General features: G+C 38.8%; 1 protein-coding gene across 4 annotated transcripts in view; it reads left to right on the top strand.

Annotated features, from left to right (window-relative positions):
- ITGB6 (integrin subunit beta 6) overlaps positions 1–17,907 on the top strand; it is a 126,232-nt gene extending 108,325 nt beyond the window's left edge. For 3 of the 4 annotated variants that reach the window (XM_032355713.1, XM_032355711.1, XM_032355714.1), the window contains 3 exons: positions 3,775–3,894; positions 9,553–9,719; positions 15,764–17,907. In XM_032355713.1, the coding sequence (XP_032211604.1) occupies positions 3,775–3,894; positions 9,553–9,719; positions 15,764–15,862 (386 nt within the window). In that variant the 3' untranslated portion in view covers positions 15,863–17,907. Of the gene's footprint in view, positions 1–3,774; positions 3,895–9,552; positions 9,720–12,570; positions 13,211–15,763 lie in introns of those variants that run through there. The other variant, XM_032355712.1, reaches the window with a different exon arrangement.
- Positions 17,908–19,944: the final 2,037 nt, after the last annotated feature.

The following is a 19,944-nucleotide window of genomic DNA, read 5'->3' as shown; positions in this document are numbered from 1 at the left end:
AGCATTTATATTGTTTTGAAAATTACCTACATTGTTTCAAATTTGAGATTTCTGACAGCTGTGCACAGTTGAATGACCCTGTATGGAGAAGCACGATCAGTGTTCAAAAGACCCCTCGGCTGTGCTTTTTTTGGTGACTAAAGATAGATGTCCCAAATAACATAAATTAGGTAAGATGGTGTGTGCCTGACACTAATACTGAAAGTAGGAGGCAGTAAAAGCACTGAGGAAAGTAGCATTTGTGGACTGTCCACATTAGTAACTAGTTCAAAGTCAAAGCATATCCTTGGGCTTCATTTCATGGCTGTTGAGATATTTACCAAGTATTTCTAAGAAATGGCTAAAAATTGCAGAAAATGCCCTGCAAATGACTAGAACTCCATTCACAGGCAGCATGAGAAATTTGATATGTTGGGGGGTTGGGTAGGGAAAGAGGAGTAAACCTTGGAAACATGGTAAGTATTGAACAGAGAGTTACTATAGTTAAATACACAGTTTTCTGAGGAGATTATCATAAATGCTTGGATTTGAGAGGAATACTGGGTCTCAAGGGGCATTTAAAATATTTTCATGATTCTTTTTGTGTAACTGAATAAATTATCTTCAAAATAGGGAAATACAACTATTTCTAACTTAGAAACTGAAAAGGGTAACTGGATTCCTAATATCATTTGAAGCATTAACCTTGCTGAATTTGAGAGAAAAAAATATACTTATAAGTCTATGAATTTAAAAAGTCACTTTTCCAATGAGGATTTTTATAAGCGCTATCTCAAGTTACTCACCCAGTTATGACATTGATCACATCGCCTTGAAATTACCATCACATATTTGGTCTTGCAAAGCGACTCTTATCAGCCCATCCTTCCCCCCAACAAGGACATAGAGAGTGAAGTAAAATAGCATAATTTCATAATCCAAAGACGTTATTCCTCAGCTGTGCTGTGGAGACTTCAGTGAGCATCTCTAAAGACGTGGTTTAACCTTACTCATTCCATTTTACCGAAAGTCACTTTTTAATTTGCCCCAAAACTCATGTACTCACAACATTATTACTCAAAGTGTGTTCAATGGAACACTAGTTCTGAAAATGTTAGATGGAAAACAGCACCCATGGTCATATCAGTTTCGGAAATGGGAAGCTAAGCTTTTTGTTTATTTCACGGGACTCCTGAAAAATCATGGATATTACATTACATGTATTTTCAGGAATTTTCAGGAGAGGCATAAGGAAGGATTCCCAAACTTCCTTGACCACAGAATCCTTTTCTTCTCTTTGGGAAACCATTTCCCATGAGAACTCCTGACTCGTCCCCAGAGCACAGGTCTTAAACACACAGTTGTTATAATTCTGTGGTTGCACCTACATGGTTTCTATTTCTGTAGCCTTCCTGGATCTTCCTAGATGCCAGCCTCTTCACCCCACTCTCACATTTCTTCCTTTCCTAAGTATAATTTCATGGACTACCTGAGATCTTATTTTCATTGTATTATTCTAGGGCAGCACTCATAAAGGAGGGTAAAAAAGAAAGGTCCATTCCTTAATGACCAACAAAAGAAAACCTTAGCAGCTAATTATGCAAATCTCCAGCCCAACCTGGACTCTTTCACTGCACATTCACTAATGCCATTTTAATACCCAAACATGACAAAACTGGCTAAATCTAGAGTCATAACAGTCATGAAAAGGAGTGGTGAAGTCATTAAAGCAAGAAGGGAGTCATGACCCAAAGGTCATATTAACAGTTTCATGAAAACTTAAGTAATCCTGGTGAAGTAAATTAAGTCTCTTTGCACTTCAGTATAGCTATTTAAAATAAAATAAAAAAGCAGGATTAATATTACTGAAAGGAGTGTTATAAACTACCTATGTATTTTCTACCTGAGAATAAAGTGTTCCAGTAAGTAAGCTTGAGAGGAACAGAGTGGGTGTGCTGTCATGGGAGAGAGGGGGAGGGGGGGAGAAAATCTCACCAATAAGAAAAGGCATATTCTCCAAGACTTCATGAATCCTAGTTAATTGAGCAGTGTGGTAGGAGGATATGTGGTAAAGGCCATCTAAAAATGACCAAAGTATGATTATATATGCAGTGCTATCATATGACATACACACGAAATAACACAAATATCACTGATCTACTATTGCCCAGAGGTTCCTGAATGTCATAATCCGATCACCTTATTAAAAATACTGTTAACTCACTAAAATACAAGCTCCTGTACATACCACTGCCCTCTCAAATCAGATATCCAGGAGGGTCCCTGGAATCCTTATTTGAAAAAAATCCCAGGTGATTTAGATAATCATAAACATTTGGGAATGACCAGATGAGAATGATTTAGAATTAGATTTCCTAATAGTCCTATGTAAATAGATGCTTCTAGTGAATTCACAAGCAACTTCTTCACTTAAATCTATCATTTGAAATCCTCTCCAAAATGCTAAATGTTTTACTAGTCCCTTTTTTCATAGCTAATACAGACATTCTTCTCACAGACCCTGACACACATTTTTTAATCTTATAAATAAAATGCAAAAACAACTCAACATTCTTCTTTCTGTGGCTACCACATTGTTGAATGAGAAATAGCATATTATTTACTTTTTCTTTGTTAGAATCAAAGAAACATACAGATTCTGTGTTTTATTAGAACTTTTAAAATTAAAAGTTTTATTAAAACTTTTATATTTAAGCTAATGAGAAAATTATAGGTCTAGCAAGAGTATGTCCAAGATTATCTGGGACAATCCCAGTTTCAATATTTTGACCCACGGTATTATAAATCACTAATATTGGATCATATGTCAAAATTTTAGGTTAAGATCCAACAGTTGTTCTGTTTACAGTTTCTGAAAAAAGTGTTTCATTGACCAAAAAAAAAGGTGTAACAGTATCATTACAAAGTCTTCAACTTAGAAGATAGGAGAATTTTAAGCAAGTTTTTTTTTTTTTTTAATTTGGAAAATGCTACATAATTCTGGCGTAGGTACCAGACCACTAAAAATTCTAATAGTATTAACATCTCAGATGGACCATTTTACTATATTTTCAATTTCTGTAGTGCCATTCATTTTCTGTCTCTTGAATAAGCCCCATAAAAAAACATTTCTATTTGAAAAAGATGTGAGGAAAACTGGATTATGTTTGTGGGGTTTTTTTTTTTAATTAGCAAAGAGGCTATACCGAATGGTAGGCAAACTGTCCACTGGGTTCCTTTTAGTCTGGGGCTTACTTTCGTCCTCCTAGTCCCTGAGTACATAACATTTCAATGTCCATTTTCTGATATTAATTGATATTTACTATTGTGACAATACATGGCCAGCAATCTTGACTGTGGGAAAGGCCCCCTTAGAAGTATCAGTATCAGTTTGGGCTGTGGAGTCTTTTTCTGAAATGTAATCTAGGTTTCCTCCCAGATGCTCTAAGCTAAGGGGAACATACAGCCACCTCATCACCACAATCAGGGCCATTCTATTCCCAAAACAACTAGGCACACCTGCCTTCAAGTACTTTCACTATTGAAATCCTGGGCCCCATCAGTTTGATAGGTGCATTTGATGGTCAGTCCTGATTGACCACACCTGGAACTGTTCTTCTGGAACATGAATAGAAACTAAAACTTCAGGTGGTGGGGAAAATCCTGTGTTTTTCTATTCCTCTTCTGCAGTGTTAGAGATTCCTATTTGCATATTAAAACTCAACACCACTATGCTTTAAAAATAATCTCTTTTGGAATCTCATTTAATCTAATGAATGACTCCTTTATCTGCAGATTTTTCAAAGGATGGTTCTGTTCCCTGTTCTCTGCAAGGAGAAAATGAATGTCTTATTACATTCCTAATAACTACAGATAATGAAGGGAAAAGCATCATTCACAGCATCACTGAGAAAGGTGGGTGGCATGCCTTCCATTGTCAATGGTAAGTGATACTACATGGGAGAGGAGGAAACAACAAGAAATACTTTCCAGGAAGGACATTTCCAGAATTTTCCCAGTGATTTAAATAGACCTGTTGAAAGGTTTGATGTGTTCCAATGTCTCTTCCTTAGCCCACATAACAAGATGTATTTGTACCAGTCATGATCACCTCTAAAGCTGGCTGATGGTTTGTAGAAAGATGCACTGATTAAATCCAATATAAGCATAAGGTATATCTTTAGGAAAGGCTAGCAGAAGGGAGCCTAACAGTCTGAAAGAATGAGATTTGCATCAGGCAAACCTTGGCTCAAATCCTGCTCTACCACTTAATGGCTGCTTAACATTCTGGAAGATACTTGCCTCTGAGTCTCTATTTCCTCATCTATAAGATTCTAAGGATTAAATAGAATAATACGCATTGCCAGTATGTGCCAGTAATGGGACATCAAGTCAGAAGAGACAGGAAGCAGCAGGTGAGGAAGGAAGGAAGTAATCCATACATAAAAGGACTCTGTGTCTTCTGTGGGTTTTCATCCATACCACCTCATGGAGTTTGCTTGGGGCTTGGGTAGCTCGCAAATAAAAATCTCATCTTCAGCGAAGGAGAGAGAGAAGTTTATATCGGATAGAACAGAAAATTGTGGGAAAGGTACTTCTCTTGAGAAGTTTGAAATTTTAGTGAGTATAAGACTTACCTGGGGAGCTTGATAAAACACTTGCATCCTGTCTATCCTGAGTAAGCAGGTGTGATGTGTGGCCCAGGACTCTGCATTTTTTATTGGCATTTTTTTTATTTTTTTATTGAGAGAAAGGGAGAGAGCAAGCACAAGTTGGGGGTGGGAAGGAGCAGAGGGAGAGGGAGAAGCAGACTTCCCACTGAGCAGAAAGCCTGCTGCATCCTAGGTCCCCAAGATCACAGCCTGAGCCGAAGGCAGACTCTTAACCAACTGAACCACCCCGGTGCCCCAAGGACTTGACATTTTAATACTATTCTGCTACAGATGGCTTCAAGACTTCCCTGGCTGTGTTCTTAGATATTCACTGGTGCCTCTTTTCTGTCTTTAATTAATGATGTGTTCCTAAATCCTTCTGGCAGAAATGACAGCTGCATTAAATCAGATCTCTCTAGACCCTGTCAGCAACCTCCTCCTCCTCTCCCCAGAAGCTTGGAGCCTGGTTCTGCCCCAGACAATAGCTGCAAGGGCAGGCTAGCAGGCAGGAGTGTTTTGTTGTGCATGCTTGCTTATCAATGTGCCAACAAAATATTAAGTCCTGAATTTAAAGCCAAGAGTATCAAGCTGCCATCACTAAAGAGTGTAAAAACCAAAGCAAGACTAAAGTAACCAAAACGTAAGTTCAAGACATTATAAATCAACCAAGAAAATATGATTAGAAAAATACCACACTGCAGTGTTGAGGGTGAAGGAGACGTAGAAGTCAGCACGATACAAGATACAAGGGGTTGATTGTGATCTTGGCCTTGCAGCTCGGGTGGACAGAGTGCACCTGGAGACTGGATCTTGAAAATCTCATATAAATCAACTTCTTTGAAATGCATATATACAATGCATTGTACAGGCCATTAGTTAAGGAAATTTAAGGTGATTCCTGCTGTACAAGGAAGAGTTACCTAATATAAAAAACCCGCCTCCTCATTACGTGTTTTATAAAGTCAGATTCTTGGAACTACACCCTCCAACCCTCTTTGACAGTGGCAGTAGATTTAGCAAGTTCTCCTGAAATCAAAGCCATTCCTTTTAATATGGATTCCTTTGTAGAACTTTTTTTTTTTTTTTTTAGATTATTTATTTGACAGAGAGAGAGAGATCGCAAGTAGGCAGAGCGGCAGGGAGAAGCAGGCTCCCTGCGGAGCAGAGAGCCTAATGTGGGGCTTAATCCCAGGACCCTGAGATCATGACCCGAGCTGAAGGCAGAGGCTTAACCCACTGAGCCACCCAGCTGTCCCATGGATTCCACTGGAAAAATGAGTTCCAAACAACAAAAATGAACTAGAACTGGTTTTAATTCAGGGGCTTTTGTATCTGGTTGGTTTTGTTTTTATTTTTATTTTTTATTTTTACCTTTATTTGGGTGTGAAAGAAAAAGATGCTTTTAGCCGATAAGGGCCTCCTTGTTACTGAACTGTTGGTCATCTTTTTGTTTGTATGTGTTTGTTTTGGTGCTTCCACACAATCTGAGTGGCACATAAACATGCCATCCTTGAAAGCACTCAGACTCTCTGATGACTTTTTATTAGGGCTTTTTATTCTCCCTATGCTTTTGTAGTAGGGGAAAGCGAAAGGAAAATTACCTTCCCAAAGCTTAAGGGAAGTCACCTTATAGCTCCAAGGAGGCTTATCCCTGTTTATAGGTAGGCCCCAAGCTTCCAGGGGCCCTGAAGACAGAGCCTGTCTTAGAATCTGTAGGCCCTTCTCACAGCGCTCAGACCAGAGAATCCCAGGGTAGCCCATCAGACTCAAGGATAGCAAAGAGAAAGTGAAGGCTAAGGATTCCCGGGGTCCTACAAACACATTTTAAAAGAAACCAAATGAACAGTCACCATCAGGGTGAGTGTGGCTGTAGGGAGAGCTTTAGCCGTCTTTTTTCTTACACCTGGAAGAATTTTCAGAGGAGAAGGGCCACATTCCTAAGAGCCACAGTCAAAGAATGACAGCTGGGAGCCTTCCTGGCAGGGATGTGGGTGTGGATGTCATACCCACAGGTCCCAACATGGAGGTTCCAGGCCCTTGAAGTCTTGAGGATAGAAAAGGAGGAAGACTATAGTTGTTGTAATAATAATAATAATAATAATAATAATAATAATAATAATAGCAGCTCTCATTCATTGTGCTCTTACTAATGTCATATGCCAGGTATCATTCTATGTGCTTTACATGCATTAATTCTTTTAGCACCCTCCATATTACGACCATGTAAGGCAAGTGTTGCTATTATTTCCATTTTACAGATAAGGAAATTGAGGCAAAAAGAAGTTTAAAAATATGTTGGTCTAGCAGTAATTAAGTACCAGTGCTGGCTGGGGAGATCTGGCCGGCTGACTGGGAGTCCATGCTCTTAACTACTGTGCTATACTGCCTCCCACTGGCTGTATGGTCATAATAAATTCCTGGCTCCCGAAAACATGTTGGATCAGCAGCATAGAAATGTTAAGCAAACCACATATGTAATTTTAAATTTTCTAGTAATCTCACTAAAAAATAAGAATCTGGTGATATGGATTTTAGTAATGTCTTATTCAGTCCATTCTATCCAAAATATTGCCATTTAGCATGTAATAAATAAATTATTGAGATGCTTTATTTTTTTCCATACTAAGTCTTCACAATCAATATGTATTTCATACTTAGCACACAACCTAATTTGGAAAAGTCACATTTCTGTGCTCAATATCCACATGTGAGAGAGCTGGCAGATTGGCAGCTCAGGGACTCAGGACCCGAGAACTAGCTAGCACTGGCCAGGACTCGACAGGCAACATAGCACACTGGTCCTCTTCTCCCACCTAGAAATATGTCTTCAGTCTGAGCATCTCAGGAAATACTAAACAGTGTAAACAGTAGACGTTTCTATTGTGTAATACCTGCTCTGGTGCTTGGGCCAAAATCTTTTCTTAAGAAATGTAGAATATTTTAATGTGTAATATATTATCAATGTATAAATGTATAATGACACTAAGTTCTTAAAAATTATCTCTGCCAGGTTATGCCTGTTCCTCCTTTATTTATTCTTTACCAGGGAGCCCTCCTAATTCACATTCTGGCTGCAGGGTCTTAGCAAGCTTCATCTTGCTTTCCACAAGGACATGCTACACCCCACCCCAGACATTTAGTCTTCAAAGATGTAGCCAGTATATATTGTCACTGACACATGCCTGCCACTTTCTTTGCAGGACTGTTGCTAACCTCGTAAAAGCAGCCATGATTCATTTGCTATGCTGGAAACAGTCTTTGAATCTTTATACTATAGTAACTACTTCATTTGTTCCTTTACTTATTTCTGCATAATCTCCTTACATTTTTTTTTTAATCCAAAGAACAGAAGTGTGTGAGGCCAGGCATCATGCTGTTGTGGGGTCATTAGTCCTGCTCAAAATCAGATCAGTTATAGATCCTTACCTTGAAAGCAGCATGACTGGTCCTGTGTGTATAACTCTCCTTATTAAATATCTAAAGGCAATAAGAGTTAGGATAAACTAAGCATGATTCATTTCCTCCCCAGATACCACAGATTTGCCTCACTACTTGCAAAGGGAGGCAGATATTTAATGATAATTTTTATGTGGGATTTTTTTTTTCTCATGAAAGCAAGGGGAGAGCTTAATTATAATGTTTCATTAAGAAATGTATCGTCTCCCAGGAATATTGCAAGAATTATTAGTCATTCTGCTGTCAGTGAGGGAAGGCACTGTATAATTGTGAAATTATATTAATATCATCAATAGAGTCAAAATAACATTTCAGAGAATGTTCCAGTTGAAAGGACTCTACAGAACATCTAGTTTCCCAAACTTCCCCGAAAATAAGAATCCCTTGGGATACTGTTAATAATAAAAAATATCTGTGGCTCCATCTAAGACCCACTGAATCACAGTCTCTGGGGAGGGATCTAGAAAGCTGTGAGTTTAATAAGCATGAGCATTTGCACAGTCTTATCCTCAGGGAAGTTAAGGGATTGCTGAGGTCCCACACCTTTGTTTGATGGTTGAGGATCCCGGGGCTCAGAGAGATCAGGGGAATTGTTGTATATCAGATGGCTACTATACATCAGAGGGCAACTGAACCCACCTCTCCTGACCCCAGTCCAGGAAATTCCCAGGACACCAGAGCACTGATTAACATTAAAACAAAACTAAAAGTCGTCATTGTCGTCTGTCTATTAAAAAAAAAAAGAAAGAAAAAAGAAGCAGCAGCAAGTAGTAAACTTCTTAGGAGGGTGGGTTTTATATAAGTTTGAATATAACCTCCTAGACAGTTCATGTTTCAAGGAAATCCATGAAAAAGTAACATCGTGTGTGTGTGTGTGTGTGTGTGTGTGTGTGTGTGTGTTTGAATGAACACACATGTACGCATTTCATTTCGATTCTGTCATGTCCCCAGAAAAGACCATTTTTGTTATTAAACTGCAGTCTTTTTCACGGCCCTTTGTATATACCGTGCATTAATCCTCATTCTTGGATCCTAACTCTTTTTGGGTCAAGTATATATCCATTTGCCTTAAATAACCAAACTCTATCTTTTGTTCTCCTTTGTAGGACTAATAGGACTTTCCTTCAACAAGTAACTCATTTTTTTTAAATACAGCAAAATGAAACATGTTACTATTTCCTTCTATCAGAAAAACATGTGGTTGGAAATTAAATGAGAAATGTTTTCTCTACATCACAAGATTTATTTGACCATCTATCCTTTTTTTTTTTTTTTTTTTTAAGTGAAGTTTTTAAGGCTCCATGCTGGGAGTCCCAGGGCTTGAACTTGGGAGGCCCAGGGCTTGGACTTACAGCCCTGGGATCAAGACCTGAGCTAAGAGCAAAAGCTGGATGTTCAACCCACTGAGCCACCCAGATACCCCAATTACACCATCTTCTTAATATAATTTTCTTTGTTTCCACAGACTGTCCAAGGCCCCCAAACATTCCCATGATTATGTTAGGGGTTTCACTGGCTATTCTTCTCATTGGGGTCGTCCTACTTTGCATTTGGAAGCTGCTGGTATCATTTCATGATCGTAAAGAAGTTGCCAAATTTGAAGCAGAACGGTCTAAGGCCAAGTGGCAAACGGTATGTAAACCCTTAGGGGCTATTCCTTGTCCAGGGGAGAAAGTGACTTGTGGAAGAGATAGATGTCAGCTTTCTTCCACTCTAATAGAGAGCGAGAATGTCATGTTCTTTCCCTACCCCTTTCACTGCATCCCTAACAGCTATGGTTTATTTTCTGCTTTGAGGACAAAGGAACCTCCGTCCATTATCTGGGAGCTTGGTAGTGCTCAGAGCAGGCATTTTTCTCAGTGCAGTGGGGATTTCCCCCACTCTGAAGAGTCTCATGAAGCTCCTTATAAGCTGCTTAGGGACATCAAGGAAATACATTTAATCTTCATCACCAAGAGGAGCATTCAGGCTCCATTTGATAAAGCATAGGTGCTGTATCTAAATACCTCCATAAATCGGTTGTGTTATAGCCAAAGGAATAATGTTTGTGAGTAGCATGGTGGTTCATGCCAATTTCCATAGAGATACTCATTACTTATAATAGGTCACCATTCCAAATTGAGAAGACTTTTTAAATACCATCCAGTTAGTTCCTCTGAATAACAAATTTTAAAGAGCTACCTGAAAAATACCTAACAAGTGTCAACCATTATTTATGTGTACTCCATAGATATAATTTATGTTTCTCCTCTTCACAGTAGACAAACACAAAACAGGACTCCAATTTTCTGTGTTTCTTTTCCACAGGACAGATAATTACATTTCTGGAGGGCCATAGAAACAATTTCATGGTTTTAATTTCATCTTTCTGTCTCTAATGGTGTGCCCAGCTCTCTAAAAGCAATTATCTTACATTGCTGATTCTAAATACAGTGATTTCACTGGAGAAAATATAGAAAAACACAATGTTCCTTTGAGTTCATCTGCCCAAATAAATGGATGTTAACACTTTTTTCTTCTAAGTATATAGTGATATCTTCAGTTCTTAAAGCACATAGAATTTCTCTTTTGGATAAATTTGTCTTGATGAGAGACGTCTATATCTTATACAGTTATTTTGAAGTAACCCCAACATATGGCACAGGGCATTGGAGAGTGAAAATTTTCATCTACTTCATCTTCCTGTTAAAAATGCCTTTAGACACACAAGCAAATTCAGCGCATGGATCTTGTTTTGATTCTAGTTTGAACAGCCCAACTATAAAAATACATTTCTTGGACAACTCTAGGAAGGATAATATAGACTGGGTATTAGAATGATAGCTAGGAATTATGATTAATCTGATTAGGTAAAATAGTGGCATGATGACTTTTTAGAAAATACCCATATTGTGGAGTGAAAGGAAATGAAGAGTAGGTTTGCTTTGAAATAATTCAACCAAAGGAGAACGAAGGATAGTGAAGTGAATGTGGCAAAATCTTGATAATTGTTGAATCTGGTTGAGGAGTCTCGAGAAGTTTGTTATACAGCTTTCTTCTTTTGTGTATGTATGAATTTTTCATAATTAAATAAGACCCTCTAGGAAAGTAAATTTGGACTTGCAATGAGATTATAACTTACCCATACATAACAAGGAAAATGTAACCTGATAGTTTAGTTTGCTGACTTAGAACAAGGTATTATAAGGCTAGAGTGTTGGGTCAGTTAACTTCAACCAATCTCCTGGCCATAGATGTTTTTAACTCTCACCAGCTCTCAAGAAAATGCCTGGCAATGGTCAAAAAGGGCAATCAGACAAAAAAATATAGTTAAGTTGGCACAAAGAACCATATGGCAGTAGTTGGTTGAACAATGCCAGCCCTGTGAAGTAGTTTGAGTAATCCCATTTTCAATGTAAGGAAACTGAGGCTCATAGAAGATAAGAGACTTCCCAAATGATTGGTCCATAGTGGAGCTGAAAACCTAACTGCAGCCTCTTCCAAGCACAGCCTTGACTCTCCTAGAAATAATAAGCAGGTGTTCTGCAAACAAGTATTTCGGCAATGATGTGATGTGTATCTAACCAGCACATTTTAATGTTCCCATACAAAGGCATGAATACTGACAAATGATTAATATCTTTAAAATAACATTTTAATTAACAGTTAATTTCCCTAAAACATGCATTGTTTTCCCTCAGGATGTAGAACATGACTGAAATTCAAATGCTGAATTTTTACTGTTTCTTCATCTAAAATGGAATTAAAAATAGGCATTAAACAGATAAAAATCCTAAATGAAAAATATTATTCCCTTGTTAAATTGAGTTTCTTTGAATAACAAATATTTGATGTTCTTGACTACATAATAACTGGGTAATAATTATTCACTTGGATGCAAAAGAGGTTTAATTCAAATAATTCAATTCAAATTTCACTAATACATCCTATTAAAAATGTTATTCAGTACATCTATTTTTGGGGTCCTCAACTTGATTCCATTTTTAATTTAAAACCTGTTTCTTCCTGAAGAACTGAATTTGACTGGTCTTCAAACCCCAGGGGACCTCCAGGGTTGGTAGAGATCGTTGGGTCTCCTGACCCACAGGCCTCCATTGGACTCCAAAAGTGACAGAGCTCAGGACAAGAAAGAGCTTTGTTTCTTACCCCTTGAAACATTTCATCATATCTATAAAGAAAGCTTACCTTTTATTATACTTGTAAAAATAACCTCCCCATCCATATTCTTTATGAAAACACAAAGGGAAGATATTTAAATTCATCTTTGAGTAGACATTTTTTCTAGGATGACACATCATTAACTAGAGGCAAAAAATGTTCAGTCTGACATTTCTTGCAGTCATGGATTGATTTTTGTACTGTACTCAGCAAATCAGGTCTGTATTTGGCAGTTAGGCAATCATTAAGAGAGCTGTGGGTCATGACAGCGAGTTTTCTTATTACCACTTTTTTAAGCTCTAAAAATGTGCCATTGCATTTACAGAATCTACAGCCTAAATTAGCACCCCCGGACTCCTGGGGAAATCAGCCTGGTCACCTCAGATCAGGGGGCACCCGAACCTTGTCTAAAGAGTGAAAGACTTCAGACCCATGGGAAAAGGAGACCCAAGCCTATATCTCAGCTGGAAATCCTCTGTAGAGACGTTTTCACCCACAGGGCACTAGAGGAGACAGTATTAGACATTGCCATGCTTTTTCCTGCAAACAAAACCTGCTCTGAGCTTCTTCTCGTGAGTTCTGATCACCAGCTGAGGGCAGGAAACATGACTGCCTCCCAGCAATATGTACTTGCTCTTTCTCCACCTTTAAAGCCCCACCTTATACTCCTACTACAGCGGCGTCTGCTTCATCCATCGCCCCCAATTACCATGTCCGGGCCCTACAACTAGCTTCGCAAGAGATGCCCCTAAATATTGTAGACTTGAATAAAGTTGCTTCAAGATACAGAATGAAAACTGCACAATCAAAATTAATATTCAACTGAATGTCTACAAAATAACATCATGTATTCAGTCAATTACAACTTAAGTCAACTCCTTTATAGTGAATACTTAGTGTGGAATGTGGTGCATTTTAATATGTTTGTTTGTTTTTTGTTTGAGAGAGAGAAGAGAGACAGCATGAGGAGAGGGGCAGGGCGAGGGGAGGGAGAGAATACCAAGCAGATTCCACACTGAGTACAGAACCATATGCAGGGCTCAATCTCACAACCCTGAGATCATGACCTGAGCTGCAACCAAGAGTTGGACCCTCAACTGACTGAGCCACCCAGATGCCATGTCATGTCAAACATCATAATATGTTTGACATGATACGGGATAGGGCCCACAAGAGTTCCTGGTCTTATGACGAGCTAAGCTGGCCCTGCTCACAGCCCATTTACTCTTCCAGAGTATTTTTTTTTCTCTTCCCTAAGTTTCCCCCTTCCTCCCAGACAATGCTCTACTTATCATCCCCAGCCTGCACTTATTTTTGCCATTTTTCCTCTTCAATTGAGTCCTTTATTTTTCCGTAACCAACTTAAACTTAATAGCTTGTAGTCTTTTTTTTTTTTTTTAAAGATTTATTTATTTGACAGACAGAGATCACAACCAGGCAGAGGCAGGCAGAGAGAGAGGAAGGGAAACAGGTCCTCCACCAAGCAGAGTCCAATGCAGGGCTCAATCCCAGGACCCTAGGACCACAACCCAAGCTGAAGGTAGAGGACTTTACCCACTAAGCCACCCAGGCGCCCTGTATAGCTTGTATTTTTAACCTTAATAGAATCCATACATGATTTTTGTTTCCAAATGAGACTCCACCAGCATTTAAGACCACATCACTCTCCAATTCCAAGTTCTTACGGCAGCAGGACTAAATAAGGACTAGAGCGTGCTCAGAATTATCTAGGTTGACTTCAGGAGTGAAAGCAGTATGGTGACTTGGCCTTCACTCATTATTCACCACTAAGGAACCTCTTTTCTGTTTACCCTCATTACTGAGATAGTATCTCTCCCTGAAGGCACAAGAACAAAGGTAACATGTTACTCAGTCAGAGGTCAGGCCACTGGCTCTGGACAACATAGAAGCAAATGCAAGAGTGATTCCTCCTCACAATAAAGACACTGAGGCAGATCCAAAGGTGACAAGTGGGGAGATGCCTGGGAATGTTTTTCAATTTTATTCAGTTCTTCCAAGAACTAAGAGAAATGTACTTGGAAAGCAAATACAATTGTGGTTTTTGAAATCTATGTCTAGAACTTACTGCCATCTCTACAATTCATGGGTTAAAGTGACCAAATACAAGATTTAGTAATTTGGAAGGGGATTGGTGGTACCCAGACTTCATACACAAGTAGAAATGGGCTTGGGAATGTTAAATGTAAAAGCTCCAGGGAGAGTATCTTTCTAACCCCCTCCAAAACTTAGAGAAGAGGAAATTCCAAATGCGAAGAAGAAGTATAAATCAGAACTAATAAGAAGAAGCAACATTTACTGAGCACTTGATATGTGCCAGGGTCTGTGCTAAAGTATGCTATTTCATGGATGAGGTTGGGCACTTTGGTAATGCCTCCTGTGGGTGAGGACACCACCACTCAGCATTGCTTAAGTGAGGTCATGTGGTGGCGCTGGGTTTGAACCCAGGCCGTCTGACATCCACCCCTGTGTGGTCAACCTTGGAAAGTGGGAGAGAAGAAACTGTACTTTACTCGGACGTCTTGAGCCTGCCTGGAGCAATTTAACCAAAGGAGAGAAACTGGAGGATCAAGCTTGGCGTTTCTTTAAACACCCACGGAGACTCAGGCCTGCTTGTCTTGGTGATGGCTCCTAGAAACACATCTACAACACAAGAAGAACAGCTGAATTGTCCAGAGATTGGCACAAATCCTCTGCACTGCCCCAAAGGCAAAGCCATCTTGCCCAAGCTATCTTGGGGCCTGCACGTCTTCCTGAGCCCCAAGTTCCACACGCTAGTGCCTCGTGACTGTGTTTCACACACTGTTATTCTCTAGTAAGCTTATGCCACCAAATTCTTTTACCATCCAGAGCAGGCGTACACTGTCCTGGGGATCTTTCCTTGCTTCTCCAAGCAACTAGATATTTCTCCTGAGTTTTAATCTCATTTTAGCAAGATTATCAGTGCTCTTGTGTGATACCTCCCACCAACAACACATCTCTTAAAGGCAGACACCGTGTCATTCACCCCTGTATGCTTCTACAAGTTTACTTCTCCCGTTTTTTACTTTTTTTTCAATTTATATTTCATTTTGGGGCCACCTATTGATTCATTCTATTCATTCAGTAAATATTGAGTGCTTGCTGTTGGCTAGACACTTCTTTCAATTCTGGTAAAACCACAGTGAACCAAACAGCCAAAGTCTTAGTTTCTATCCATAAATTAGTGTGTTTTCAAATAGAGTAGGATTTTTATGATACATATAAGGCACTGGTCCTGCATATTAAAAATTTAAATGTAGAAGTATAAATTTTAAAATGCTAAGAGGCCTGGCTAGCTGAGTCGGTAGAGCATGAGACTCTTAAAATGCTAAGAGTATGATTGATCAAATTTATTCAAATGGCTTCCAAACTTGAGCCTGACTTCTTCTAGTTCATAATGGACAATGAAATTATTTAAATATATTAAAATCATGTAATAACATACTTTCATTTGAACTTCTTTTTTTTTTTTTTTTTAGGGAACCAATCCATTATACAGAGGCTCCACCAGTACCTTTAAAAATGTAACTTATAAACACAGGGAAAAACAAAAGATGGACCTTTCCACAGATGGATAGAACTACTTCATGCATGAAAAAAGTCTGCTTCACTGATATGAAATGTTAATGCACTATTTAATTTTTCTTTTTTTTGTTGCTTCAAAACGAGGTTGGTTTAAGATAATAGGTCATTTGGAGATCAGTCATTGTCTGTATGAAGGTTAGAGACTGTGTTGGCAGGTTCAAAATAATCAGGAAGAGAAATATCCTTAGCGAAGGGGTGACTTTGGGGATCATTGAGGAATACTAACTCTGGTGCATTAATGTCTCAAAAAATCATCAAAATGACACAGGGGGGCCTTATTTGCATTTGAAAAATGTTTGAAATTAGAATCTCATTTGTTGCAGGAGTATAGCTACCTGAAGTCTTTGTCTCAGCAAAGTCACAAAGTCCATATGCTCATATTAAATAATCACACTTGTGAATTAATTCTAAACTTTTAGTAAGTATGCCCTTTCCTAAAGGTGGATTCTTCTAAAAATCTATGAAAAATGAGATGCTGACTTTTACTTCAATAGAAAGGATGCAATTCTTCTAATGTCCCAAATGTAATAAGTGTTAATAATTTCTGTGGATTTGCATGTATCCAAAAGTCAGGTACACACACAAATAAATATTTTAGAAGAAGAAGTAATTTATAAGTTAGAAAGTAAAAAAAAAAAAAATCAGTAAAAACAAAATAGTTTATTAATTAGATTATTTCTAATTACCTGAAGAAGAAATTTCTACACTCAGTTTCCCTTCTGATCCTGAGTTTTCAAACCACTACTTGTCCCATATTTCTCAATCCATTTTTACTTAGTTTTATAGTCATCTATACCCTGGAGATGTCATATGAAAGTTTTAATTTCTTATTCAAATTTACTTTAAATGGTTAGATAATCAAAAGGAGCTCCAATAATGCAAAATGAACATGGAAGAGAATAACACTTTAAATGGCTTTAAAGAAAACACATCAAGAGTACAATCTCTCATGACTAACAGGCTTTCTATCCATATTCGTTTCCATTTATACAACCTAACTTGCACATTTCAGCTGCACATGGTGACTATGCATCTTGTACTTACTTTAAAAGTATGATTTTACTTGAAAACTCCATTTGGATAATTAGGGATCCATAGGTTGATTGAGGATATGGACTCCATAGAATATTATTTCCTATTAGTACTGCTTCACAGAGCACTGTCATCTTATTTGATAAGGAAGCTAAGCCTCAGAGAGTGAGTAGAAAAATTGGTCCAGAATCTAGATCTTCCAGCTCCAAGGTATTTCTTCTTTCCACAGTATGAGGCTAACTCTTTTTCCCTGAAATGATGGAAATATTTGGTTAGTTAAGCAATAACTATCATTTGTTTGAAAATGTCCTGAGATGAAAATAGCATTCAAACTACTGGAGCAGAGGTGAGGTCTTGTACTTTGGTGCAGTGTTTATTATCTTTGAGTAAACTGACTGTGAAATCTTTTACTAAATGAATAGTTCATTATGAATGGAAGTTTCAGATGTATCCACTGAATTGGCAAAGATAATCTATGATGTTTCCTCAATTCTACCATATAGATCTGTACACATCTGATCACTTGGAGTCTTACTTCTTTTCTAGTTTCTAAATAACTCAGGTAAATCAGACACTTGAGGAATACACAGCTACACTAAAAGAATTACTAAGCAATCACCTTGGATACCTGAAGGGCAGATGTACCCCCCGTGTTCCTGACTGAAGCCCGGGGTCTGGGGAAAATCTACAGCAACAAAGATGTTGCAACAGTGATGATGCAACAATGGTATTCACCTCTACATGTGACATTTTTTTATTATTACTAGAATGGGATTCTAGAAAATATGAGTTTCTTTTGTGTGTATATTGGGGAAGGTAGAGAAGAATCTGCTATTTCTCTGAATACTGTTTTGACCCAAGGCTGGACCTTGAAAAGGCCAAAACATTAACAGTAGTACTTCTGTTCACTGAAGAGTTCTATTACATGAAGATAAATGGTTTTTTTGTAAGTTGTTTTATTGTATTATGTGTTGACATAAATAAACATGGTAATTTAAACAATGAACCTTAGATGGATGATAATTCCTTTTATTTACTTGGTACAAAACCCTCTTCTTGGATTTCCAGATCCCTGTGTGACCTACTCTGACTACCTGCTTGTCTCATTCTGGGGCCAAGGGAAAGAATGGAAAGAGGCAGCTACCAAAGGCAGCAGACGGCAAGGAACTGGCTGCAGTTTGCTGCACGGTTACAATACCCACATCATGAGGTGTTTTTTTTTTTTTTTTTTAAAGAGGCCTGGACATTATCCTACATTTTGTAAAATCAGTATTAGTGTTATGGGCTGAATTGTGGTCCCTATTCTAAAACTTGTATATGGAAGTCCTAAATCTCAGTACCTCAGAATATGATTGCCTTAGGAGAAAAGGTCTTTTAAAAGGCAATTAAGTTAAAATGAGGTCATTAGGTTGGGTCCTAGTCCAACATGATTGGTATCTTTATAAGAAGAAGAGATTAGGACACAAATGTGCACAAAGGGACAACCATGTAATGACACAGGGAGAGTAAGGCCATCTACAAACCAAAGAGAAAGGCCTTGGAAGCAATAACCCTGCCAACACCTTAATCTGGGCCTTCTGGCCTCCAGAATTGTGAGAAAATGCATTTCTGTTGTGTGAGCCCTCCACTCTGTGATACTTTGCTATGGCAGCCCGAGCAAACCAATACGGGTACATAGTGCTACTTTTCTGGGCATCCATTTGGTAGATTCCATGGTGCCATGCTCCTTTTCTCAAAACTAAGCAGAGAGAGTCCAGGGCTTACACAAGAAGCCAGCCTAGAAGAAGGCCTTTTCTTAGAAAAGCTCTTTCCTTAAAAAAGGGTAGGGAACATCAAGTCAAGAGTACTCATACTCCAGGAGCGCGTGGGTGGCTCAGTGGTTTAAAGCCCACTTGGCTTTAACTTGGCTTTAAAGCTCCTTTGGCTCTGGTCATGATCCCAGGGTCCTGGGATTGAGCCCCACATTGGGGGGGGCTCTGCTCAGCAGGGAGCCTGCTTCCCCCCTCCGTCTCTTCCTGACTCTCTGCCTACTTGTGATCTCTTGTCTATCAAATAAATAAATAAAATCTTAAGAAAAAAAAAAAAGAGTACTTATACTCCAAAACAAACTCTGTGTTGTTGACAAAAGCTGGGGATATCTGGAAATCCAGAAACTGTTCCCATTTTGAATAGCCCTGAGAAAATTACTTTTCACCTTTTTCCATCTGCAACATGTTGGCCCTGCCTGTATCTTCCAGCATCTATACCATAGTAGATGCTCACTAAATTCGTTCAGGCAGTATTATTGAGTGCTTATTATTATGGATACAGAAATGAACAAAATAAGCAGTTCCTGCACTTTCTGGTAGGGGAAAGTAGAGGACAGTAAACAAATGAATATCCAATATCATTATGCACATCCCAGATCCACTTGTCCCCACCTGTCCCCCAGGTCTAAGCTGATAGTCACCCCAGCACCAACTCATACAGTTCCCTTAATAGTAAAGCCCCATCTTTCCCCTAATTCCCCAGGGATTGGGGAACCACAGCAACTCCTGTGCCCAAGTCCAGAGTGCCTGCTGGATCTAGGTAATAAAACAGAAGTTTTAAAAGAAGAATGCAAGGTTAAGTCACTCTGAACATTAAGACACTGAGCCTGGGAAGGGAGAGGAAAGAAACAAAAAGTCTTCTTGGGTGGGCTTGGGGGAAAGCCAGGAAAGACTAGAAAATTTGGGAAGTGGGAAGAAAAAGTCTTTGGGGTAGCATTTATGTATGGGCAATGTTGAGAATAAGATATATGGGAATGGGGGTGATCAGCTGTTCATTTTGAAAATACTCATTCTTGTGAGCCTGCTGTTCCCCTGACTAAGGCAGCCTGTGGGGTTTCCCAGCAGAAGACCCAGCTCCATGGGGGTTTTGGCTGAGAGTCCACATGTTTTAATCTGGTTCATGTTTCCCCTTTAAGACTCTTCAACACAGAACACATCATGCCCTGAAACACCCTGTGAAACCCCCCAAATGGCAAATGGCAACCCCCAAAGCAACCCAGGGTCTTCAGATTTGT

This window comes from Mustela erminea, chromosome 8 (genome assembly GCF_009829155.1).
Source record: "Mustela erminea isolate mMusErm1 chromosome 8, mMusErm1.Pri, whole genome shotgun sequence".
Lineage (NCBI taxonomy): Eukaryota > Metazoa > Chordata > Mammalia > Carnivora > Mustelidae > Mustela > Mustela erminea.
Note: the sequence above shows the minus strand (reverse complement) of the source record. Positions and strands in the feature narration are given on the sequence as shown.